The 26,170-nt window shown below is 38.5% G+C and overlaps 1 protein-coding gene across 2 annotated transcripts in view; it reads right to left on the reverse strand.

Annotated features, from left to right (window-relative positions):
- Nucleotides 1-17,317: 17,317 nt before the first annotated feature.
- LOC131366868 (myosin-IIIb) overlaps nucleotides 17,318-26,170 on the reverse strand; it is a 30,397-nt gene continuing 21,544 nt past the window's right edge. The window contains exons 27-33 of one of the 2 annotated variants that reach the window (XM_058411821.1): nucleotides 25,431-25,596; nucleotides 23,333-23,665; nucleotides 20,613-20,667; nucleotides 18,540-20,526; nucleotides 18,207-18,321; nucleotides 17,996-18,082; nucleotides 17,318-17,435 (exon numbers count right to left, since the gene is read on the reverse strand). In XM_058411821.1, the coding sequence (XP_058267804.1) occupies nucleotides 20,519-20,526; nucleotides 20,613-20,667; nucleotides 23,333-23,665; nucleotides 25,431-25,596 (562 nt within the window). In that variant the 3' untranslated portion in view covers nucleotides 17,318-17,435; nucleotides 17,996-18,082; nucleotides 18,207-18,321; nucleotides 18,540-20,518. Of the gene's footprint in view, nucleotides 17,436-17,995; nucleotides 18,083-18,206; nucleotides 18,322-18,539; nucleotides 20,527-20,612; nucleotides 20,671-23,332; nucleotides 23,666-25,430; nucleotides 25,597-26,170 lie in introns of both variants that reach the window. The other variant, XM_058411820.1, reaches the window with a different exon arrangement.

The raw sequence follows: 26,170 nt of genomic DNA on the forward strand, positions 1-26,170 counted from the left end.
AAGCAGCGTCTGTAATTGAAGGAAGAAACATATGATTTCTCATGATAAGAGCCTGCATTGAGAGGTCAGTAAGCGAGAAAGTTCGTCTAAACTGACTCCATATTTTAAACGATGTTCTAACAGTTGGATTCAGAGAATATTTAGACACTGGGTCAGAAAGAGGAATCTTAGAACAAAGTAAAGCAGACAATGCAGATTTGCAAGAAGCTTTTTCTAACAGCAGCCATGCTGGGCTGTCAGAAGGGTTAACCCAGTACAACATAAATTTAATATTAGAAGCCAAGCAGTAATGTTGAAGATTCGGGAGAGACAGGCCACCACAAGAACGATGTCTCTGCAGTATATTTTTACGCATCCGAAGGGGGTTTTCCTATTCCAAATAAAATCAGATATCAGGGTGTCTATGATCGTAAAAAAAAGATTTTGTTTAAAAAATGGGGAGACTTTGGAACAAAAACTAAAATCTAGGTAGTATGTTTATTTTAAGTGTTCTACCTCCTAAAGATAGTAAAAGCAAGTTCCATCGGTCAAGATCCTGTTTTAAATTGTCAATAAGTGGGCGGAAGTTAGCTTTATAAAGATTATGATATTCACGAGTGACCCAGATACCTAGGTATTTAAATTTTTCGGTACTTATTTTTAAATGGGAAAGAATATTGAATGAGATGTAGAATTTATGGGTTCACTTTTTCTGCATATTAATTTTGTATCCAGAGATTTTGCCAAAGTCATTTAACAGTCTGATCAGAGCTGGTAAGCTTGTAAGTGGTTGAGACAGGTATACAAGAATATCGTCTGCATAGAGAGATACTTTATGTTCAGTAAATCCTCTATGTATTCCCTTGATAGTACTCCACTCACGTAGAGCCACTGCTAGTGGTTTGATTACGCAACGTAAACAAAAGAGGAGACAAGGGACAGCCCTGTCTCGTACCACGTTGTAAAGAAAAAAAGGGGATAAGTTATTATTTGTACGTACTGCTGCTACTGGTGAAGTATAAAGAACTTTAATTAAATGTCTAAATTTTAAACCGAACCCAAATTTTTCCAAAACACAAAGTCCCATTCCACCCTGTGATAATAGGACCTCAGAAACACTAGATGGGGTGGGATCATGAAGAATATTTAAGAGCCGACGCATGTTAAAAAACAACTGTCTATGTTTAATAAATCCAGTTTGATCACTGGATATAATAGATGGCAGAACATTTTCTAACCTATGAGCCAACATTTTATCCAGAATTTTACTGTCCACATTGAGAAGGGAAATAAGGCCATAAGAGCCACAGTCGAAAGGGTCTTTTTTTTCTTGAAAATAAGTGATATGATTGTTTGTCGCATTGTTGGAGGCAGAGTACCAGAGGAAAAAGATTCCTCAAATACGCTCAATAATGATGGAGCCAACTCATTCTTAAACTTTTTATAAAATTCACTTGGAAACCCATCAGGGCCAGGTGACTTTGCATTTTGCATTGACATTATTGAGGTGTTTATTTCTTCAACTGAGAAAGGGTTTCAAGTTCAGCTGCAGTCTCACTATCAACTGAATGCATAGTAATTTTGTCAAAAAATGACGAGATCAAATTCTTACCTTTATGGGATTCTGAACTATATAATTCTGAGTAAAACTCGTAAAAACAATAGTTGATCTGTGAATGTTCAGTACACTTATGGCCTAATTTATCTTTTATTTGAGTTATAGTACGATCTGCTGTCATTTGTCTCAGATGATGGGCTAGATCTCTGCCAGTCTTCTCACCATGTTCACATGTTCTATAACGTGTTTTATTCATCAAGTTTTCAATACATTTAGTACGTAAAAGATTATATTCTGTTTGAAGTGATAATCTTTGTTTATTTAGGGCGGGTGATGGTGTAAGCGCCAAGGTAGCATCTAATTTTAGTATAGCATTTGTTAATTCCTCAAGTCTGGCTGTTTGTATTTTTTCTCGACACAGTCCTTGTAGTAGTGCAATTTGGCCATAATTAACCGAGGTTTACCACCAGGCTGCCTTGGCTGGAGGCCGCGGTGTGATCTATCCACGAGCACTTCCCTATCCATGCCTAGGACTTCTTTCAACAGCTTCGAGACTGAGTCTGGGGAGCTTGAGCCTGGTCCCTCTGTCACGTTCAGTATACAGATGTTTGACCTCCTCATCCTCCCTTCCAAATCAGTGCACTTCTCTTGTAAAGCCGCAACAGCCGATTCGAGTTTGCCCACAGAACTTTGTAGTGAGGTCACATCATCCGAACACGCAGACAGTCCTTGTTCCATATCCGTTACTTTTTCATAGTTTCCAGATCCGAGCGTAACAGTGCGATGTTACTGACAACCTCCGTTTTGACAGCGTGGGGATATCATTTCTCAACAGCGACAAAATTTCTGCTTTCGTATCCGCCATTTCAGTTCATTTCTCCGGCGATTTCTGATCACTGCTCGAGGTGCCAGGCCTACTTGCAATACTTTTTCCTGTGTTGGTGTATTGCCGCAGACTTTTAGCCATTTATATACCGCAGTAACGAAGAAAAAGTTAAGCCACCAAAGCAAAGTAACAGAATATAAAGCGCCCTGAACAATAATTAACTTAATATAAATTTAGCAGAGCTCACCTAAAACCCAACCTACTCCATGCCTGCTCACTAGCACCCCCCAATTAACTCTTGTTTTGAGTTATAGTTTATTTGAGTACAATAACGAAGTAGCATTACAAAAATATTTTCCACTTATGTCCAAAAATAAAATACACCTCCATTTTTAAGTAGACCTTCAAAGAATTTATTCCAAATCTCAAAGGTCTCTTCTTCTTTCTACAGCTAATTATACTCTGCACGCTTTTGATAGAATTGGCTCAGTTTAGCAGTTTAGCAGCAGTCTATGTGAACGTGAAGACGGACAAACCACCAGACAGGGAGAGGAACTCGAGGTACAAATGTTTCAGTATGCTACAGTAAGCAAACATACCAGAATGAAAAATGTAGACTCTCCTTCCATCTAATTTGGAAAACAAAGGAAAACATTCCGAGTTAAATTTTGCTAACTAGCTGCATTGAACAGATTTAGCCTGTTTTCTTTGCTAATGCTACGTTAGAAATTCAAGCTGATGGAAAATGTTGCAGAACTTGCAAAGACTGAATGATGTTTTCAGGCAAAACGAAATAGCAGCTTTAAATGGAAATTAGTTTGAACTAAGAAAAATAGCACATTTCAAAGCACATGGCTTTAACTTAATATGTGCATATGTAAATACTCGAGGACCTTTAAAAGTATACCCCCCCATTAAAAAAAAATTAAAATAACTCTTTAGCTGCAAGACTTTTTTATTTTACAAGAAAAAATTGCCACATCTCTATTCTTCATTTAAGTAGAATTTCTTGGTACTTCTCAGTTACTAATATTTTATATAGCTTTATACTCCGATCAGGTCCGATCTTTTACGTGGATAGCCGGGTGCGTGTGCGTCACTTACCTGAGGAACACATGGCACAGGGATACATTATGGGAAGAAGGCAAGCTGACAGAGGTAGTGTCATGGTTTGGGCATTGTTGCATTTTTGCAGACCATCCATGAAGATCCATGAAGGCCCCACCTCACAAATTACAGGACTTCTGCTGCTAACATCCTGGTGCCAGATACCACAGGGATACCTTCAGGGATCTAGTGGAGTCCATGCCTCGACGGGTCACGGCAGCAAAAGGGGGACCAAACCAATATTAGGCAGGTGGTCATATTGTTATGGGTGATCAGTGTATAAACTGTGGTGTTTTTTTACATAAAGGCATGTAGGACTCTGAAGGTACAGAAGAATATCCTCAGAAAACTAATTAAAGTGAAGTTTAATTGAAATGTTCTTCTAGGGCTTACTGCACAACTGGATAAAACACTTGTTTGTGTGTTGGCTTTCTGTGGTGTTTTTACTTTCAATTAAAAATGGCAGTGAAGAAAACATGCGTTATATAAATATTTAATTATATAGTGTACATAGCAACATGGTAACCCGTTAATATCTAGCACCATTTGAGAAGAACGTCTGAGGAGAATCTGCCTTTATATCTGTATAAAGGCCTCCTTTGTGTACAAGCTTTTTATAAAGAGAGAAGTGAATATAATGTAATCCTGTTATGCTCAATATTGCCAGTAGGGGGAGACATTGGACACATATAGGCGATTCTATGCAGATACCCCAGCCCCCCCCCCCCACCCGAAGCACTAATTCCTGATGTGTATTCTGAAAAATAGGTTTGTCGCACAATGCAGCTTATCTATCTATCTATCTATCTATCTATCTATCTATCTATCTATCTATCTATCTATCTATCTATGTGATCTCAGTGATTTTGTTCAAATTTACATGCAGCATGAGAATGTGAAGTAGTCAAAAGAGCAACATAAATCCGGACAATAACTTCATTTTAAATGACAGTAATGATCTCAAGTGATACAGACTAAGAAGAACATACTAAGAAGATTTACAATCTTGTAATCTTATAATGACTCTATATAAATGTGCATGCAAGAGTATTTGTGATATATATATAAATAATTATATTATTTCTTATAAAGAAAATGTATTGGTCGATTCATGGATCAAACAACAGTTGTGAATTTTGCCGTTAAGCACCTTGTTAGAGAACAGCAAGTTATGCAAAAAGTACTGAAACACTGAACAGTTGGACATGTGCATTCAAAAGTGTAGAGAAGGTCAAATTAAGTTCACCTGTAAAGGTTATAGTGCATTTTAGGTGCATCCTGAAATTTCACCCGAAAGCCGAATATTCTTAACTTTTTGTGAGTAGTGTATCTCTCTCTCTCTATATATATATATAAAAAATATATATATATATATATATATATATATATATATATATATATATACATACACTATATTGCCAAAAGTATTCGCTCACCCATCCAAATAATCAGAATCAGGTGTTCCAATCACTTCCATGGCCACAGGTGTATAAAATCAAGCACCTAGGCCTGCAGACTCTTTTTACAAACATTTGTGAAAGAATGGGTCGCTCTCAGGAGCTCAGTGAATTCCAGCGTGGAACTGTGATAGGATGCCACCTGTGCAACAAATCCAGTCGTGAAATTTCCTCGCTCCTAAATATTCCACAGTCAACTGTCAGCTGTATTATAAGAACGTGGAAGTGTTTGGGAACGACAGCAACTCAGCCACGTAAACTAACGGAGCGGGGTCAGCGGATGCTGAGGCGCATAGTGCGAAGAGGTCGCCAACTTTCTGCAGAGTCAATCGCTACAGACCTCCAAACTTCATGTGGCCTTCAGATTAGCTCAAGAACAGTGCGCAGAGAGCCTCATGGAATGGGTTTCCATGGCCGAGCAGCTGCATCCAAGCCATACATCACCAAGTGCAATGCAAAGCGTCGGATGCGGTGGTGTAAAGCACGCCGCCACTGGACTCTAGAGCAGTGGAGACGCGTTCTCTGGAGTGACGAATCGCGCTTCTCCATCTGGCAATCTGATGGACGAGTCTGGGTTTGGCGGTTGCCAGGAGAACGGTACTTGTCTGACTGCATTGTGCCAAGTGTAAAGTTTGGTGGAGGGGGGATTATGGTGTGGGGTTGTTTTTCAGGAGCTGGGCTTGGCCCCTTAGTTCCAGTGAAAGGAACTCTGAATGCTTCAGCATACCAAGACATTTTGGACAATTCCATGCTCCCAACTTTGTGGGAACAGTTTGGAGCTGGCCCCTTCCTCTTCCAACATGACTGTGCACCAGTGCACAAAGCAAGGTCCATAAAGACATGGATGACTGAGTCTGGTGTGGATGAAATTGACTGGCCTGCACAGAGTCCTGACCTCAACCCGATAGAACACCTTTGGAATGAATTAGAGCGGAGACTGAGAGCCAGGCCTTCTCGTCCAACATCAGTGTGTGACCTCACAAATGCGCTTCTGGAAGAATGGCCAAAAATTCCCATAAACACACTCCTAAACCTTGTGGACAGCCTTCCCAGAAGAGTTGAAGCTGTTATAGCTGCAAAGGGTGGACCGACGTCATATTGAACCCTATGGATTAGGAATGGGATGTCACTTAAGTTCATATGCGAGTCAAGGCAGGTGAGCGAATACTTTTGGCAATATAGTGTATATTAGGGCTATATATATATATATATATATATATATATATATATATATATATATATATATTAGGGCTGTCTCTATATATATATATTAGGGCTGTCGTTAACGCGTTATCGCATGCGATTCATACAAAAATCCTTATTGCGTTAAAATAATTTAACACAAATAAGTTACAGAAACAGACAAAGGACAAAGAAGGGTCATTAACGTAATTTGCTTCACGCAGATGATATTGAGGGTCGGGAGTTTATCATCGCCGAGTTCACACTGCATGACTTTTCAGTCGCCAACTAGTTTTGCCAAATCAAGGCAAAGCGGAGCGCGTGCACGCGAGTGACAATCGCGCAGTGTGAATGACCAAAAACTCGATCTGACCAAATCGCCGATGAGTGCAGTGTGAAAGGAGCTCTGACCGAAACATACCCCGGCGATGACCTACAGCCAATGAGAGGGCGACATACAGGGCAGCGGGCAGTTCGGAGTTATAGACCACAATATCAGCAAGCACGGTTAAAGTCCAATATTATAGTTTAATAGAGTTTATAGCTTCTTATCAGAAAAAAATGTCTTAAATGTAGTTATAGTAGAATAATTAAGCTGTACAATAGCACAGTAGCGTAGCTATGGGTGGGCCTAGGCCTGACCCACCTATCAGTCAGGCCCACCCAGTCAGTTGCTTGCTACAGAAAAGATTGCTTTGACTACGAAGATTGCTGGATGCCTTTATACATGCCTTTGTCCGTATTAGGTTTTTTGGCACGTCATATGTTACTTCTGTGAGTCAATTTTTGTACTTTCTGCGCGAGAGCGCCCTCCGTTTTCGAGTATGAATGAAACGTCTCTACGCTCATGCCGCCCCTCTCCCTCCACACCGAGCACATTTCACAGAGGGTCACCGAAGTTTAGTTGCACATTAAACTAAAATGAAACAGAGCAACTTACTAAAGTTTGTGTCAAAAAGACGCTGTGTGCAGCCGGAGGAGAAAGATAATTTCGATGTTCAGGACCCATGAAGCTCGAGTAGTAAGGAGCTCTGCTAGTGTTCATTTACCTTTTATTCCATCACCAGCAGCACTTTATTCTCCAGCGTGTACCTATCCCTACACACCAGTGTAAAAGTAAGCCAATCTACATTTTCCTACTATGTAGTTGTATAGTCATTGTTGTTCATTTGTTCATTTCATGTGGTTTTTATGGCCTTTGAGCCATATATCGGACAGTTTACATACTGTCCTGCTGATTTGATAATGGTGTTGCGGCGCGTCTGTCACATGTGCGCGCACGCGCGTGTGTATGTATGTGTGGTGTGGCCGCCGTGCTCATGCTGTTCTTATTGTTATGTTCTTAACATTGCTTACGATGACATACAAGCTTATGCTCTGATTAAATGGTGGTTTGCATTCAAGCAGGTGTAGTTATGTTGGCTTATTTTGATAAAAGATGCATTTTAGGCTAGGCCCACCCAATTTTCTCTGGGCCCACCCACATTGTGATTCCTGGCTACGCTAGTGCAATAGCATCAAACAGAAATAAAGCAGAAGAATTTGCATGACCAACTGGACAATGCAAAATTATTCATTTGTTTAATTATACAGAACGCACAATCCCTGTCCTCGCACTGACCATTTGGATCGTGAACTTTTTGTGGGGATTAATCGCGTTTTAAAAAAAAAGAGTAATCTATTGACAGCCATAATATATATATATATATATATATATATATATATATATATATATATATATATATATATATATATATATATATATATATAAAGTCTTGCTTTACTGGGATGGTCTTCATGTGAGCCAGTTTCATCATGGTGCTTGATGGGTTTTGCAAATACACTTGACAATACTGTTCTTACAAGAACTATTCCAGAACACCTGACCTTCGTGTCTTAAAATAACAACTGACTGATGTTTTTTGTTGTCGTTACATATGGATTACATAAATCCATGTCTGTTATTTCATAGTTTTGAAATCTCCAGTATTGTTCTAGAATGTAGAAAATAAGTCACTAAACACAAAACATTGAATTAGAAGGTGTGTCCAAACTTTTGACTGGTATACTATATATACACACATATACACTACCAGTCAAAAGTTTGGACACACCTTCTAATATGTATATACATATATACATATATTTATACATACATACATACATACATATATATATATATATATATATATATATATATATATATATATATATATATATATATATATATATATGCACACAGGCAGATAGTCTAGAAACAAAAACAAACAATACATAAAACAATACTGTATACATGCATAGACATAAACAGCTCTTTAGTAGATAAAAGATTTAATAGAAGCAACTGTGATTTTCTTTTTGTATTAACCTAAGTTGAATTTCTCCTGGCATGTACAACAACCTTTTCAATCTTTAAAGCCCTGTGTTGTGGAATGTGGTTTGGCACATTCTTTTTTGAAAAGGAAGCTTAACACAGTTTAGGTGATACAGCATGCATGCATGCTCCTGACTCATTTGCAGCATTAGAGACTTGGAAGAAAGTCTGAAACACATTGTTACTGTTTTCCTGATCTGCAGGAAATGAAATCTGAGAGGATTCAGAATGAAGAGAAAATGAGTGAAGAGAGGAAGGAGTTTTCCTTTGACAGTGCTTTGACCCACACCTTTTCCACAGATGCACATGCATTTAAAACACAGATGCATACAGCTTTCAGGCCCCCATTCTTGGTTAGCAGCCAGATCTCACGAAATGGAGAGTGTTATGCGTTCCAGATGAGATTCTGCCAGATCTAAACACTCAGATATTGTGAATATCTTACTTCTGTAAGAGTAAAAGTATGCTTTTTTCCCCTTCCCTTCTACTTTTCCTCTTTTGTATGATGAGGAAGGATCCTTAATTGAAACCAAAGGTTTTTGTTTGAATTTCTTTATGCGAGCTCTCATTATAGTGAAGCCGACTACTATAGTAGTCTTTATTACAAGGCTGCTGAACACGGAGCCTGCCGCCTTTACATCAATCTGTAGAGATTTAAATACACACCAACCAATACAATGCCAGCTATGGCTACTGTGTCAATTTGGGGAATGAAAAATCATGGGGGATGCTAACTTTCATACTTGCAGTACATGCTGATTATTTTAAATCATATCTGCATCACATCAGGACAAGAACACAACTGCAGAAGACGGGAATGGAGAATGTCTTGTCACGGCTGTTTGTTGGCCAAAAGGGAGTGAGCACAAAATTGTGTCAAACGTTTAATCCTACAAATCGTCCTCCCTCAGAACAGCTATGTGGAGTCATGCAGATTGTCACTTTTGATATTATATTGAGAATAAGCACACTGTTGTCACGTAAACAAAAGACTGTTCATATGGAGTCTGAGGCAATCCGATTGTTTTAAATCACATTAGAATTAATGAGAAGTCTGGAAATTACATCGTGTTCCTGTACTTTTAAATGCGTGTACACACACACACACACTTGACCTTGGATTTTTTTCTCTCTAACCAGCTGGGTGCAGCTTGACAGTATGCATTGTTATGTGATTTTAACAGGTCCCTTGACCCTGGAGCACGTTTGAGTCGGGTCTGGGACACACAGACCCCGGACACGGCCCAGGATCTGCACAATTTTCCCCTCTTTCTTCCAGCTCACTTATGAAAGTATGTTAGCAAGAGGAGGAGCTCAGAAAGTTGTTCACACAAACTGCATCCACACAGATGAGCCATAGCAGGCTCCAGTAATGTGGCTTACTCTCTCTACTGACATCCTGATCATTTACTCCGCTCTGGAAGCTGCCTCAGTGTTGCTGGAACTTCTCGGGCTGGAAAGCCAGAGAAAGAAAACACAAAGCCATGGATAATAACGGAAAAGCCTTTATTTCTTTTTGCTGTATTATCAGCAGGGGAGCATGTGCTGGCCACTGTGTAAGTGTTAAACCAGGAATGTGCACACAGATCCTGCTTCACGCTCAGTGGGAATGTGTAAATAACTGTGAAGCCTTCAACATGCAACAGCTTTGTGCAGCTTCAGGAGAGGGTGGAGGGCTCAGTCCTGCTGATCACAGCAAGATACTGCACAGAGAAGCTGTTTTGGTCAATAGATTTTCAGATTGATAGATAAATTGTTTTGAGATGTCTTCTCTTAAAGTGTAGTATTTAAAATATCAAGAGAAACATGTTTATTTCACTGCTTTTATCCACTCACAGCAATAAACTATACATGTAGAAGCTTTAAGGTTTAACCCATTTGGCACAATCACTTTGTCATATATCTCTGAAAAGTGTGAGGAAATACAGTACATCATTGTATTTTAAATCCTTTTTAATTTAAATTTCTCTCTAAATTTTCAGAGCCAAAAATCAAATCTATTTCTGTAACCATGCTGAAATCATGAGTCCTGTTCATGCTGTACTGCTTGCTGTGAATATTAGTTTAACACAAATAAAGAATACCTGATAGAAAGCACAGTTCTGAAAATGAGAAAATGAGCAGGAGGGGTAAATTTGTATGTGTATATATATATATATATATATATATGTAAAATTGTTATACTTTTGTTTGTAAAATATGCCAGTGATATTTCGTTACAATTCTTCATGCTGTGCTTCTAGAAAAAAAATGTAAAAAATCAGCTAGAGTTCATGACTACAAAGCTCAATAAAGCATGTCAAAGACAAAACAAGTATGGTTTTACTTCATTGCTGTCCTCGAGGATTTATAATCTAATATATATGTATATAAATATTCAGTTTTCAGTTGTTTGGCTGACAATATGATACAATAGATTGAAAAATTGTATAGGTCACAAATAGAGGCAGCTTCTTCTATATTAAAGAATACATTTTAGTGCCTGCATAGTACACTGTACATGTATAGCAGAATATAGGATTAGGATTCAAGCCAATTAACAAACCTAATGATTAGGACAAATAAACAGAAGCAATACATCAGTCAGACAAAGTTCTGTTTACTGGATTTGATCAGTGAATTACATCAGCCACTTTTCTTTTCATGAGGACTGGTACATGTAGCTGTAGACAAAAAGAGAAGAACAGCAGCACATGAAAAACCCACCATCTTTCACTGTTTAGCTGTTTGAAGATAAAGCTAACATTTTTAGTGCTTTAATTTACAAACATATCCTCAAGCAACATTTCCTGAAAAAACAAAGCTCTGAGGCAAATTTTTAATGTTGAACCTTTTATTTATTTGAAACCTGTTTTACCCTTGACATTCAAAAGGTAGAATGTAAAATGTGAAAGTTAAGATGACTTTCTTCCACTATTTTTCATTTCTAATTTACAAAATATTTGCCTCGTAATAATGATTTGAATATATTATTTTCGTCACAAACACATCTATAAACATGCATTATAATCATTTCTAATAACCCCAGGGCTTTTTCAGTCATAATAAAATCAAGATTTATTTTCACGACAATTGTTGAGGACATCTGCAACTATAGCATCTAGTGAAAGTGTTTAGTAAAAAAAAAAAAAAAAAAAGGAAGACAAAATGGAAGTAACAAATGAAATAAGATCTAGTCAGCAGAATGATGTACCAGCAGTAAAAACACAAGTGCCCTTTGATGCATTGGTGCACAATATCTCTTCTCTCTGATTTTCACCCTGAAATCAGAGAGGTTTAGGTTTATAACTTCTACACCAAGGTGATTTATTACCAGTACTCTAAGTCATGTTAAAACTCACACAACGGCGTCAATTTCGCAGCGACCGTAGCTATTTTGTATGGTGAAATCGTCCATTCTTCCCAGCATTCTTGGCCTAATTGGAGCTGTTGCAATGCAGCATGGAGGAATGGCACCTGGAATTTGGCAGCATTAATAACAAGGAGATCGGAAATAACGAGAGATCAGATTTATTGTTTTCTTGAAAGGTAATACTCATCCTGCACACCCACATTAAATTGCGAAAATAAATGCTAATAATAAAAAAAAATTCAAAGTGCTTACAATAATCAGTACTCAATCAAACTTTTAACTTAATTTACTGCATTATATCTGACCAAAGTCTCACGTTTACCTTGGACTGAGGTGAAGGTGATGCACAGGACCAACAGAAGAATTTTGAAATCCATTTTGCTCCAATTCGATCTTCATACTTCACTGTAGCGCTTTAAAGAGCTTCTGTGTTGCTTATGAATTTTTATACAAGCCATGATGGGAAGCCACACCTCACAGAGTTGTCATTACCTGCGTGGTTCATTTCTTCATTGTTAAGCCATTAATCAGTGTATTCCTGTACATTTTCTTTTTTTTCTAAAAAACAAGAATGTTAGCCTGACTTACTCAACATTAATACTAAAATGTTCATTACATTAGATGTTTCACACAGGACTACAGAAGCTCTCATGGCACTCTAAACCCATAGTTTCTGTGGTGTTTTTACTTTCAATTAAAAATGGCAGTGAAGAAAACATGCGTTCTATAAATATTTAATTATATAGTGTACATAGCAACATGGGAACCAGTTAATATGTAGCACCATTTGAGAAGAACGTCTGAGGAGAATCTGCCTTTATATCTGTATAAAGGCCTCCTTTGTGTACAAGCTTTTTATAAAGAGAGAAGTGAATATAATGTAATCCTGTTATGCTCAATATTGCCAGTAGGGGGAGACATTGGACACATATAGGCGATTCTATATAGATACGCCGCCGCCCCCCCCGTCATTTTTTTTTTAGCTACGTTGAAAAATAAATGGCTTGACCATCTGTAGCAATACCATTAGAAATATTTACGGTTGATGAAAACATAGCAAAATATTTAATATTGATTAATAAAATATGATTTCAACAATATGTAGCAGTAATTCCTGATGTGTATTCTGATAAATAGGTTTGTCGCACAATGCAGCAGATTTCAGAGGTAAAAACAAATCTTTTTTTTACAAAAAAAAAGTTTACATTCTTGTAATCTTATAATGACTATATATAAATGTGCATGCAAGAGTATTTGTGATTATATATATATATATATATATATATACACACACAATACTCACAAAAAGCTAAGGATATTTGGCTTTTGGGTGAAATTTATGGAAAATGTAAAAATTTCACGCTACAGTGATATTATATCAAGAAAGTAGGGCATTTAAGTAGAAGCATGCAGTGCTGATTTCCTCATCTCAAACAATTTATTGAAACAAAAGCCAACAACAATGGTGGGTATACCACAACAAAAAATGTCAGTGTCTCAATAATTTGTCATGTGCCCTTGACCATCAATTACAGCTTGACAACGACAGCTCATGCTGTTCACGAGTCGACTTATTGTCTGCTGAGGCATGGCATTCCACTCTTCTTGAAGGGCGGCCCTCAGGTCACTGAGGTTCTGGGGTGCAGGGTTACGAGCCTTTACACGATGACTCAGCTGATCCCATAGGTTTTCTATGGGATTCAGGTCTCCATTTGAGGTACCCCAGCCTCCAGAAGCCGTTCCCTAATAATGCGACCTTGATGAGCTGGAGCATTGTTGTCCATGAAGATGAAATTAGGCCTGTGTTGTTCATGCAGGGGCACAATGACTGGATTAATGATGTTATTCAGGTAGTATTGGCTTGTCACTGTACCATTCACAAGATGTAGGGCAGTTCTGTATTGAGTAGACACACCTGCCCAGACTGTAACACCACCACAACAGTGACTGATGCATAGCGCTCTCCTTGACGTCTCCAACATCGTTGGTGGCCATCATTTCTGCTCAACGTGAATCGACTTTCATCAGAGAATAGCACTGAGGCCCACTGGTCCCTCGTCCAGCGTAAATGCTCCCTGGCCCATGCAAGACGATGACACCTGTGCCTGGTGGTGTGGTCAGGTACCCTTGCAGGTCGTCTAGCACGCAGACCACGCTGATGTAAACGGTTTTGAATGGTCTGATGTGACACTTGGGTGCCTCTAACCTCCCTTAAATTTGTCTGGAGTTGAGTGGCATTCATCATCCGGTTCCGCAGGGCACTGTTCACAATGAAGCGGTCATCAACGTGGAATGTGGCCAAAGGACGTCCACTTCTATGCCTTTCTGTGACTCTTCCAGTCTCTCTGTATCTCTGTCACAACCTGCTGATGACACACTGTGACACTCTAAGCTCAGTGGCCACTTCCCTCTGAGAACATCCTGTTTGAAGCCTCGCAATGGCGGGGTACTGTTGATCAATTGTTAGGTGTCGTCTTAGTCTCATGATGTCAAAATGTGAACAGCATGATGAAGAGGACTGTTTAAATACCGATTCTAATTGAACCAGAAAATGTGTTGGTCGATTCATGGATCAAACACCAGTTGTGAATTTTGCCATTAAGCACCTTGTTAGAGAACAGCAAGTTATGCAAAAAGTACTGAAACACTGAACAGTTGGACATGTGCATTCAAAAGTGTAGAGAAGGTCAAATTGAGTTCACCTTTAAAGTTTATAGTGCATTTTAGGTACATCCTGAAATTTCACCCGAAAGACGAATATCCTTAACTTTTTGTTAGTTTATGTTTATATTGCCAAAAGTATTCGCTCACTTGCCTTGACTCGCATATGAACTTAAGTGACATCCCATTCCTAATCCATAGGGTTCAATATGACGTCGGTCCACCCTTTGCAGCTATAACAGCTTCAACTCTTCTGGGAAGGCTGTCCACAAGGTTTAGGAGTGTGTTTATGGGAATTTTTGACCATTCTTCCAGAAGCGCATTTGTGAGGTCACACACTGATGTTGGACGAGAAGGTCTGGCTCTCAGTCTCCGCTCTAATTCATCCCAAAGGTGTTCTATCGGGTTGAGGTCAGGACTCTGTGCAGGCCAGTCAAGTTCCTCCACACCAGACTCTGTCATCCATGTCTTTATGGACCTTGCTTTGTGCACTGGTGCACAGTCATGTTGGAAGAGGAAGGGGCCAGCTCCAAAATGTTCCCACAAAGTTGGGAGCATGGAATTGTCCAAAATGTCTTGGTATGCTGAAGCATTCAGAGTTCCTTTCACTGGAACTAAGGGGCCAAGCCCAGCTCCTGAAAAACAACCCCACACCATAATCCCCCCTCCACCAAACTTTACACTTGGCACAATGCAGTCAGACAAGTACCGTTCTCCTGGCAACCGCCAAACCCAGACTCGTCCATCAGATTGCCAGATGGAGAAGCGCGATTCGTCACTCCAGAGAACGCGTCTCCACTGCTCTAGAGTCCAGTGGCGGCGTGCTTTACACCACTGCAGCCGACGCTTTGCATTGCACTTGGTGATGTATGGCTTGGATGCAGCTGCTCGGCCATGGAAACCCATTCCATGAAGCTCTCTGCACACTGTTCTTGAGCTAATCTGAAGGCCACATGAAGTTTGGAGGTCTGTAGTGATTGACTCTGAAGAAAGTTGGCGACCTCTTCGCACTATGCGCCTCAGCATCCACTGACCCCGCTCCGTCAGTTTACGTGGCCTACCACTTCGTGGCTGAGTTGCTGTCGTTCCCAAACACTTCCACGTTCTTATAATACAGCTGACAGTTGACTGTGGAATATTTAGGAGCGAGGAAATTTCATGACTGGATTTGTTGCACAGGTGGCATCCTATCACAGTTCCACGCTGGAATTCACTGAGCTCCTGAGAGCGACCCATTCTTTCACAAATGTTTGTAAAAACAGTCTGCATGCCTAGGTGCTTGATTTTATACACCTGTGGCCATGGAAGTGATTGGAACACCTGATTCTGATTATTTGGATGGGTGAGCGAATACTTTTGGCAATATAGTGTATATATTAGGGTATTAACTGTCAACGTTAACGCGTTATCGCATGCGATTCATACAAAAATCCTTATCGCGTTAAAATAATTTAACACAAATAAGTTACAGAAACAGACAAAGGACAAAGGTGGGTCATTAACGACGTAATTTGCTTCACGCAGATGATATTGAGGGTCGGGAGTTTATCATCGCCGAGTTCACACTGCATGACTTTTCAGTCGCCAACTAGTTTTGCCAAATCAAGGCAAAGCGGAGCGCGTGCACGCGAGTGACAATCGCGCAGTGTGAATGACCAAAAACTCGATCTGACCAAATCGCCGATGAGTGCAGTGTGAAAGGAGCTCTGACCGAAACATACCCCGGCGATGACCTACAGCCCAATGAGAGGGCGACATACAGGGCAGCGGGCAGTTCTGAGTTATAGACCACAATATCAGCAAGCACGGTTAAAGTCCAATATTATAGTTTAATAGAGTTTATAGCTTCTTATCAGAAAAAAATGTCTTAAATGTAGTTATAGTAGAATAATTAATCTGTACAATAGCATCAAACAGAAATAAAGCAGAAGAATTTGCATAACCAACTGCATCAGCAGCAGGACATTGCAAAATTATTCATTTGTTTAATTATACAGAACGCACAATCCCTGTCCTCGCACTGACCATTTGGATCGTGAACTTTTTGTGGGGTTCCATTTCCAGTCTCGCGTGAGAACTCTGATCTTACGTGTGATCTTGCGTTATTTCCTTATTATTTCGGTTGTGAAACGCAGTTTGCGGATCAGACAGAGATGTCGGCGATTCTTCCTATTGTGAAGTTATGCAGTGTGAAAGCTCCTGTCGCCGATCCATCGTGCAGTGTGAACCCAGCGACTGAATGCTACCACAGATAGTATGCATCTGTGTGTGCATACACTAATGAAGATCTAATCTATTGACAGCCCTAATATATATATATACATACATATACATACATACATACATATATATATATATATATATATATATATATATATATATATATATATATATATATATATATATATATATATATATATATATATATAGCAAAATTATATATATATATATATATATTAGGGCTGTCAACTTGAACGCGTTAACGCATGCGATTAATACAAAATCCTTATACCAAATAACGCAAATATACATACATATATATATATATATACATACATACATATATATATATATAATATATATATGTATATATAACTGAATATATATATATATATATATATATATATATATATATATATATATATATATATATTCAGTTTTCAGTTGTTTGGCTGACAATATGATACAATAGATTGAAAAATTGTATAGGTCACAAATAGAGGCAGCTCCTTCTATATTAAAGAATACATTTTAGTGCCTGCATAGTACACTGTACATGTATAGCAGAATATAAGATTAGGATTCAAGCCAATTAACAAACCTAATGATTAGGACAAATAAACAGAAGCAATACATCAGTCAGACAAAGTTCTGTTTACTGGATTTGATCAGTGAATTACATCAGCCACTTTTCTTTTCATGAGGACTGGTACATGTAGCTGTAGACAAAAAGAGAAGAACAGCAGCACATGAAAAACCCACCATCTTTCACTGTTTAGCTGTTTGAAGATAAAGCTAACATTTTTAGTGCTTTAATTTACAAACATATCCTCAAGCAACATTTCCTGAAAAAACAAAGCTCTGAGGCAAATTTTTAATGTTGAACCTTTTATTTATTTGAAACCTATTTTACCCTTGACATTCAAAAGGTAGAATGTAAAATGTGAAAGTTAAGATGACTTTCTTCCACTATTTTTTGTTTCTAATGTACAAAATATTTGCCTCGTAATAATGATTTGAATATATTATTTTCATCACAAACACATCTATAAACATGCATTATAATCATTTCTAATAACCCCAGGGCTTTTTCAGTCATAATAAAATCAAGATTTATTTTCATGACAATTGTTGAGGACATCTGCAACTATAGCATCTAGTGAAAGTGTTTAGTAAAAAAAAAAAAAGGAAGACAAAATGGAAGTAACAAATGAAATAAGATCTAGTCAGCAGAATGATGTACCAGCAGTAAAAACACAGGATCTCCGTTACATCTTACTTATTTCGCAGCCTCTTTTGTTTAATTCTTTCCACAAGTGCCCTTTGCTGCATTGGTGCACAATATCTCTTCTCTCTGATTTTCACCCTGAAATCAGAGAGGTTTAGGTTAATAACTTCTATACACCAAGGTGATTAGTTCTATAGAATAGTTCTATAGATTACTTCTATACACCAAGGTGACCAGTACTCTAAGTCATGTTAAAACTCACACAACGGCGTCAATTTCGCAGCGACCGTAGCTATTTTGTATGGTGAAATCGTCCATTCTTCCCAGCATTCTTGGCCTGATTGGAGCTGTTGCAATGCAGCATGGAGGAATGGCACCTGGAATTTGGCAGCATTAATAACAAGGAGATCGGAAATAACGAGAGATCAGATTTATTGTTTTCTTGAAAGGTAATACTCATCCTGCACACCCACATTAAATTGCGAAAATAAATGCTAATAATAAAAAAAAATTCAAAGTGCTTACAATAATCAGTACTCAATCAAACTTTTAACTTAATTTACTGCATTATATCTGACCAAAGTCTCACGTTTACCTTGGACTGAGGTGAAGGTGATGCACAGGACCAACAGAAGAATTTTGAAATCCATTTTGCTCTGATTCGATCTTCATACTTCACTGTAGCGCTTTAAAGAGCTTCTGTGTTGCTTATGAATTTTTATACAAGCCATGACGGGAAGCCACACCTCACAGAGTTGTCATTACCTGCGTGGTTCATTTCTTCATTGTTAAGCCATTAATCAGTGTATTCCTGTACATTTTCTTTTTTTTCCTAAAAAAAAAAAAGAAAAAAAAAGAATGTTAGCCTGACTTACTCAACATAAATACTAAAATGTTTATTACATTACATGTTTCACACGGGACTATAGAAGCTCTCATGGCACTCAACCCATAGTTTTAATTAAAATGGGTGGACAGCTTGGAAATAATAATAATAATAAAAATAATAATAATAATAATAATAAAAATAATAATAATAGAAGAATAAGAAGAAGATGAAGAAGAAGAAAAACCCTTACTGGCTCCAAAAGAAGGCAAAATATTACTGCAGACATTTTAACAATGATAATAGATAAATCTGTACTTTGAATGTTTCACTGTGACATTAATGAAAAAGGATTACGCCTCTGTAACTGAAAAAAAGGACAAGACTAATAATAAATGATGTCAGATCAGTCAGTCCAGCTTTAATGTGATACAGCATAGCAATGCACTTCAAGTGGAAAACTTACAATACAGCCATCATCAATAAAGTGATTCTTACCAACCCCATATAAAAATCTGCATTGTGGTATTGGGTGGCTGGACAGAAGAAAAGAAAAATCATCCGAAACTATGTGGCAAAATGTGTGATCATCTGACCAGAACAAGTTGGAACTTTATGGATATGATTCCAAAAGTGATGTTTGGCATGAATACAAGGCAGTGTGACATCCATAGAGCAGCACAGCCATGGGGAAGCGTGGTGGTGGTGGCAGCATCGTGCTATCGGGCTGCTTCTCTTCAGCTGGGACTGAGGCTCTGTTCAAGTTACAAGGAATCATCAATAGTTCTGCCTTTTTTGGCACAAAATCTGTCTTTAAACAGCTGCAGATGAAGGAAAAATTTCCCTTTTTGGCGAGACAATGACTCACAGCACAAAGCGAACAAAAAATGGCTTCAAAAGATTATGATCAGTATTTTGGAACGGCCAAGTCTGAGTTCAGAATGTAATCCTTTTGAAATCCTGAAGAATGACGAAAAGGGCTGTGCACCTGAATTTGATAAATCTGGAGTATTCAGTGGAGTGGAACAAAATGACAGAATCAAGATGCGTCAAGCTGATGCTAAGAATCTTATTCCAAAAGACAGTGTGACTGTATTACCCTTTCTTTTCCTCTAACACTTTTTTTGTTTTACACTTGACTTTTTGTTGGTTGCTTTCTCCGTTTAAAGGTGGAAAAAGATTTGATGCGAGTTATCTTGGTGTCTTTTTTTATACATCACAATCAATCTGCAATTTTAACAGGTTTGTAGACTTTTCAAATCTGCTGTAACCTCTAACTGATTTATTTTGTGTATATAACACACACACACACACACACACACACACACACACATCACCACTATTCGAAACAGAAGGTCAGTGCACCAAATTCAAACAGCTGCTGATCCGTTCCTAACACCGGCACATTTAAAACTCTTTATTTACAAATACTACATCCCAGACTGATGAAAGTATACAAAATCAGACACCGTTTATTAAGGGTCCCATGCCATCAATACATAAGTTAAAAATTAAATATCTATGTAAAAATAACGAATAAACAATAGCCAAACAGCCCCAGGTAAACAAAAGTCTAAAGTTTGTCTTTTTGAGGAATTTCCCTTAGTTTGTTCAAGCCCCATTCACATCCAGGCCTCCTCCTCCTCCTCCAGTTTCAGCCATTCACATTTTGTCCTAGGTAGCAGCAAAAAAAACAAAAAAACAAAACAAAAAAAAACCCAAGCCCCATGTTGTCATCCTTCCTTCCATTACGAATCTGGAATACATGAAAACATAGTGTTGGTATAAAAGAGAGGCTTGTACACACAGGCCCATGTTGGGAATAGGCTGTTGAACATTTACCTTTCTTCCTCCAGGGTGCCCAACGGTTTAAGTTTTGCTCTTGGTTGCCTGAGAACTGCTGTGAATGAATGCAAGAAAGACATAAAACAAGTTTATACAGGGACCACCCAATGGCTTTATATCCTCCTGAATGGTGCACAGTAACTATACTGATGAAGAAGATTTTATTTATTTATTTTTTTATCCACATCAAGACACATGTCTGAACACGAGGGAACACAACCTCCTCCTTTTCGTGACAAGTGTGCAGATGTGTTCTGAATGGCTTGATATCTGATGTCAGACATGTTTGTTATCATGGCGGCATCATGAATGGGTTCTTCTATCTAACAAACAAATGAAAAATATATTAAATATACAGTAATTCCTTGACTTACGAGTTTAATTCTTTCTGTGACCGAGCTCGTAACTAATGCTATTAATCTGTTCCAGCCCCCAATAACCACACCAATTTTTTTTGTTACATGTTTTTAAATAAGAAAAATGTACTTTATAAATAACAAATAATGTATTAAAAAATTATAATACATAATAAAAAAGAATGTAAAGAAATAAACTGGTTTTATTAAGTGTATTTACTTAGGTTGGCGGAGGAGATAGGCGGAGTTTTTCATTTCGCGCTCTATCGCTTAACTTAACTTACTCGCTACACACTTAATGCTACAATTAATTGCTAAATTTAACTTGCACACTATGCTACACTTTATCGCTAAACTTAATTGCTACTTTATTTATTTATTTATTTTTCACTTCACTTAATCGTCTTCTTCACTGACTTTTGCCTTTTTCGCCACACTTTCCTCGCTTTCACTTGTAGGGCGTTTCAATAAAAACCTGTCCAAGGAGGTTTGTTTCTTCCTCCCTTTCAAAATGTTTGGAAAATGAGTGAGGCAAGTGTCGTTACACAGCACTAACGCACGACCTGGAGAGATAACCACATGAACTGAACGCTCGCTGGGCTACCAAGTGGCGGGTGGCGTAAGCTCGCTCGCTCGTAACTTGGATCTCGGCTCGTATCTTAAAGCAAAAAAAATCGACCGAGCGACGGCTCATATCTCGGAAAATTTGTAAGTTGATTCACTCGTAAGTCAAGGTTTCACTGTATAATATAATGATATAAATCTGGAATATAGGGAAAAAATGCAATCACCTGAAATGGTGCGTTGATTTTCTACAAGGCATTGTGCTAGTTGCAAGACCAGAACCTCTCTACAGGGACATGGTAATGTGGACTGGGAGATCTAGGCTAAGGCTCGTCTGCTATATACATCACGGTGTTACATGTATGGTATATACATCACGGTGTTACTCTCATCCGTTAGATTCAGGGTCTGCTCAGTTACCCTATCTATCCATCCATCCATCCATCCATCCATCCATCCTTTTTTGCTCCTTACTTTTATAGAATCCTACTGAATTCACTGAATTACCACAACAGCTTTAGATTTAGTTCGATTTTTATTCACTTAAAACTACAAATCTGTTTAAAGGCAAGTCTTATTATTAAATATTAAAGTGCACCAAAGTTCAGCCCCACCCTCTCCTAAACAGACATTGGAAACTCACCAAATGTTCAAGCTTTGTACACGTTTGTACAAGATTAATATTAACCTCATTAGAAGATGGTAATTGATTCACGTTTCCTGGGGCTTTACTGGCATTGCAGTCACAGAGATATTTCTTTATATGTGCAGCTAAACATCTGGTATATAACTAAGTTTTGAATCCTAAACAGCTCATGGCCAGAGGTATACTTGATACAGTAAATGTCTATAAATCAAATAGGTTCTTTAACATCGGTGTTCACCACTTTCTAGAAAAACCTTTTAACTGAAAGGAGATTTATTGTTTTTTGAAAGTATAACTATGACTTAAAAACACATGAGAGGAGTTTCACTTTGTGGTCCCATCTCTATCAGTTCAGTTTGATTTTGCTTTGTGGCACTTTGTGCAAATGTGGAACAAAATTAGAAGTTGTTTTAGTGTCTAATATTCTTGAACCACTGGAATCTACATGTTTCAACCCTTTTGTTGCAACACAATCTTTGTAGGCAAAGGCTGCAATTATACAGAGTGCCTCCCTCTGTAATCAGAGAAAAAGCGTTTTTTCAGTTACTTACTGTTACTTAATGTTTTTAGTCCACCGCCTAAACATTGACTTCGGAAGGGTAGATTTATGCTGATTTACAGAAAATTATTAATAATATAATTAAATAATGATCATTTTAATTAATTAATATTTAATCTAAGGTTTTGAAAATGCATCATGTCTTAACCAGACAGAAGTCACTGATATTTAAGCTGATTCATATTTTAAAGTTGAGTTGCAAGAACAACTTTGTTCTTGCAAGAACAACTTTGTTTGCTCGTTGGTCAGCAAATTTGTGGCAGGTAATCAGTCATCTTAAAATGATAGAACTGTTGGTCTTGACTGAATATACTACTCGTAATGACATTTAATTCAAAACCAAACTGGCTTTCTGTATCAGTTCCTCATCATGCACCTTGCAGCAGCTCTGTATTTTTTCAGCAGTATGTATGTTTCTTCACAGTGTAATGGCTAACAGTCACTTTTTTAGTGCTGTGTATGTGTACTTCAAAACATTACATCTTAGTATTGAGTTTATCATGAATATTGTCAAAGATTTCTATTATTTCTGGTTATAAGATCACAATAAAACAGAGGGGAGTTTGAGTGGAGAGTGAAAGTGCATTTAAACCTGTTGGATCTGCTGGATTTCCCTCATGGCTAACCGGATGGAAGGGTACAGGCGGGGAACAGGTCTGCCTTTCTCTACATCCTCGTCTCCTTTCTGATCTATCTCAGCAGCGTCTACACGTCTGTATCTATCCGATACACGCCTTAGGACAGGGGCTTTAGGGGCCTCCAGTTCCAGGTTCTGCCCTGGAGGCTGAAATAGTCTCTGCATTTCGACATGCACATGGTCCGTATCTTTGTGGTTGTTCTCTCTGGAGTCTGTGTTGCTGCTGTCAGACTGGCCAGGCCCCAGCAATGCCTTCAGCTCTTCATAGTCTGGGTCATGGTCACATGTCTGTTTTAGGAGGGGATGGATGGACAGACAGACAGAGAAACAGACAGCATTAATATCCTTTATCTCCACCCTAATCATCACTGAATCAAATCATAGAATCATCATCAATTCTTCCAGCATATAAATCCTTCACAGCTATGGTATGTTTTTCTTGACAGAAGATACATTCTCACATACTAATATCTTTAAGGTCCTCTGGAAAGAAACCAAAAGAACATACCAAAAGGCATAGGGGTTTGATTTACAGCATGACATGAGTAAGAAAGAATTCTCCCTGAGGTCATTGTATGCTCCAGCTCCAGCATAAATACAGTAATATACTTATACTGGATAATACACTGCTCAAAAAAATTAATCAAAAAATCAAAGTGAAAAAATGATGCGGCAGGCTAGTCCATTTTGCTGAAATTTCATTGCAGCGACTCAAAATGGTACTGAGTAGTTTGTATGGCCCCCACATGCTTGTATGCATGCCTGACAATGTCAGGGCATGCTCCTAATGAGACAGTGGATGGTGTCTTGGGGTATTTCCTCCCAGATCTGAACCAAGGCATCACTGAGCTCCTGGACAGTCTGAAGTGCAACCCGGAGGCGTCAGATGGAGCAAAACATAATGTCCCAGAGGTGTTCTATTGGATTTAGGTCGCCAAATGGGAGCGGGCATTGTCGTGCACCAGGAGGAACCCAGAACCCACTGCACCAGCAGGGTCTGACAATGTGTCCAAGGATTTCATCCTGATACCTAATCAGGGTGCCATTGTCTAGCTTGTAGAGGTCTGTGCTTCCCTCCATGGATATGTCTCCCTCCATGGATATGTGCTCGGAGATACAGCAAACCTTCTGGCAATGGCACGTATTGATGTGCCATCCTAGAGGAGTTGGACTGCCTGTGCAGGGTCCAGGTATCGCCTCATGCTGCCAGTAGTGACGCTGACCCTAGCCAAATGCAAAACTAGTGAAAAACAGTCAAAAAAGATGAGTAGGGAAAAGATGTCAGCAGCCTCCACCTGTAAAACCATTCCTGTTTCGGGGATCGTCTCATTGTTGTCCATCCAGTGCAAAGCAGCTGAAACCCCTTCTGCTACTGAACTGACCAGATCAATATCCCAGGAGTTTAACTGACTTGATGCTATACTCAGATTAAAAAAAGTGTTCTTTTAATTTTTTTGAGCAGTATAATATCAGGGGAAAACCAGGAACTCCTTCTCCTGTTGTTTTATTACAAATAGCACATTGGAGCTTGTGTATTTGACTTTAGAGCCAGTACAAACCCTGAAAAATGTCCAGCAGCACAAAAATCACCAGCCAGTGGCAACCACTCATTATACTGATGTTAGACTATTTATTAAAACCTTCTTTGTAGGACCAGTATAGTAAATTTTGCCCCATTTAATGAAGTACTAAGAGTTGGACTAGATCACTGTCAATACAAAAATGCTGATTCAAATGCTGAGACCTTCTGGTCGAGACAGCAGTGTTTTCAAACATGTTTTCTGTATGTTTGCTCATTTCTGTAAATTTTATTTTCCAGCCAAAAGAACTGGCAGCTAGGAATAATTTTTATGAATATTAATTATTCTAGTTATAATGAGAAACCAAGCTTACTGTAGTTACTGATTTGGAAAACTCCTTTGCTATTGTTGGAACTCCATTCTCTTTAATTTTAGTGGAGCCAACACTCAGAATCCAAATCCAAAAAGCTTTAACATCTTATACCAGTGATGTCACTATATTGTAATTTTTAATGTGTAAGAGCGTAGCTCACCTGTCCACATGGCTCAGTGAGGAGCTCCATAAAGGGCATGATTCCCACTTGTGTGTGATATTGGACAAGCTCAAGCAGGGAGGCATGCGCCCGGTCCTCGCCGAGAATCACATATTTCAAGTTACTTTGCATCTCGATCATGTAGTGACGAGGCCGGTCAGCTCCCCTGCGTTTCAGAATTAGGAAACTGTCAGTTTAAATGACACTTATGATACTCTTACAATCTCTAAATCACTTTACTGCTCACTACTGCTTACTACTGACTTATCAATTGCAACGTGCTGCTTTGTAGATGTAGCTGTGTGCATCCTACAAAAATATTCACACATGAAACCACACACTATGTGACCTTTCACCTGGAGTAAATCCCTAAATTGCTTTCTCATTAAAATTAATGTGAGAGCAGTCTATCAAGTTTGTCTTCTGAATAGAAACAAGCTGCAGGGAGAGAAAGGGTTGTTTAAGGAGACGCAGACAGCAAGGATTGTCTGTTATGCAAAGAGAACTAGAGCTCCAGTGAGAAAACTGTAGCTGTTTTTAAACGATGCATCGCCAGGAAACAGGTCATGTTTTTATTCGTGTTATTCCTAACAACCATTTGGTTATGACATATTTTATGCTATAATATCGTGCTTATACTTTGCCCTCGTCCTCCCACAATAATCATTAGAATCCGGACGCATGAAGCATGACTTCAGGTGAATTAAATTTCATCTTGGAGTCCAACTGGTTGTTGCTTA

The sequence above is a fragment of the Hemibagrus wyckioides genome, linkage group LG16, assembly GCF_019097595.1.
Source record: "Hemibagrus wyckioides isolate EC202008001 linkage group LG16, SWU_Hwy_1.0, whole genome shotgun sequence".
NCBI classification, from domain to species: domain Eukaryota; kingdom Metazoa; phylum Chordata; class Actinopteri; order Siluriformes; family Bagridae; genus Hemibagrus; species Hemibagrus wyckioides.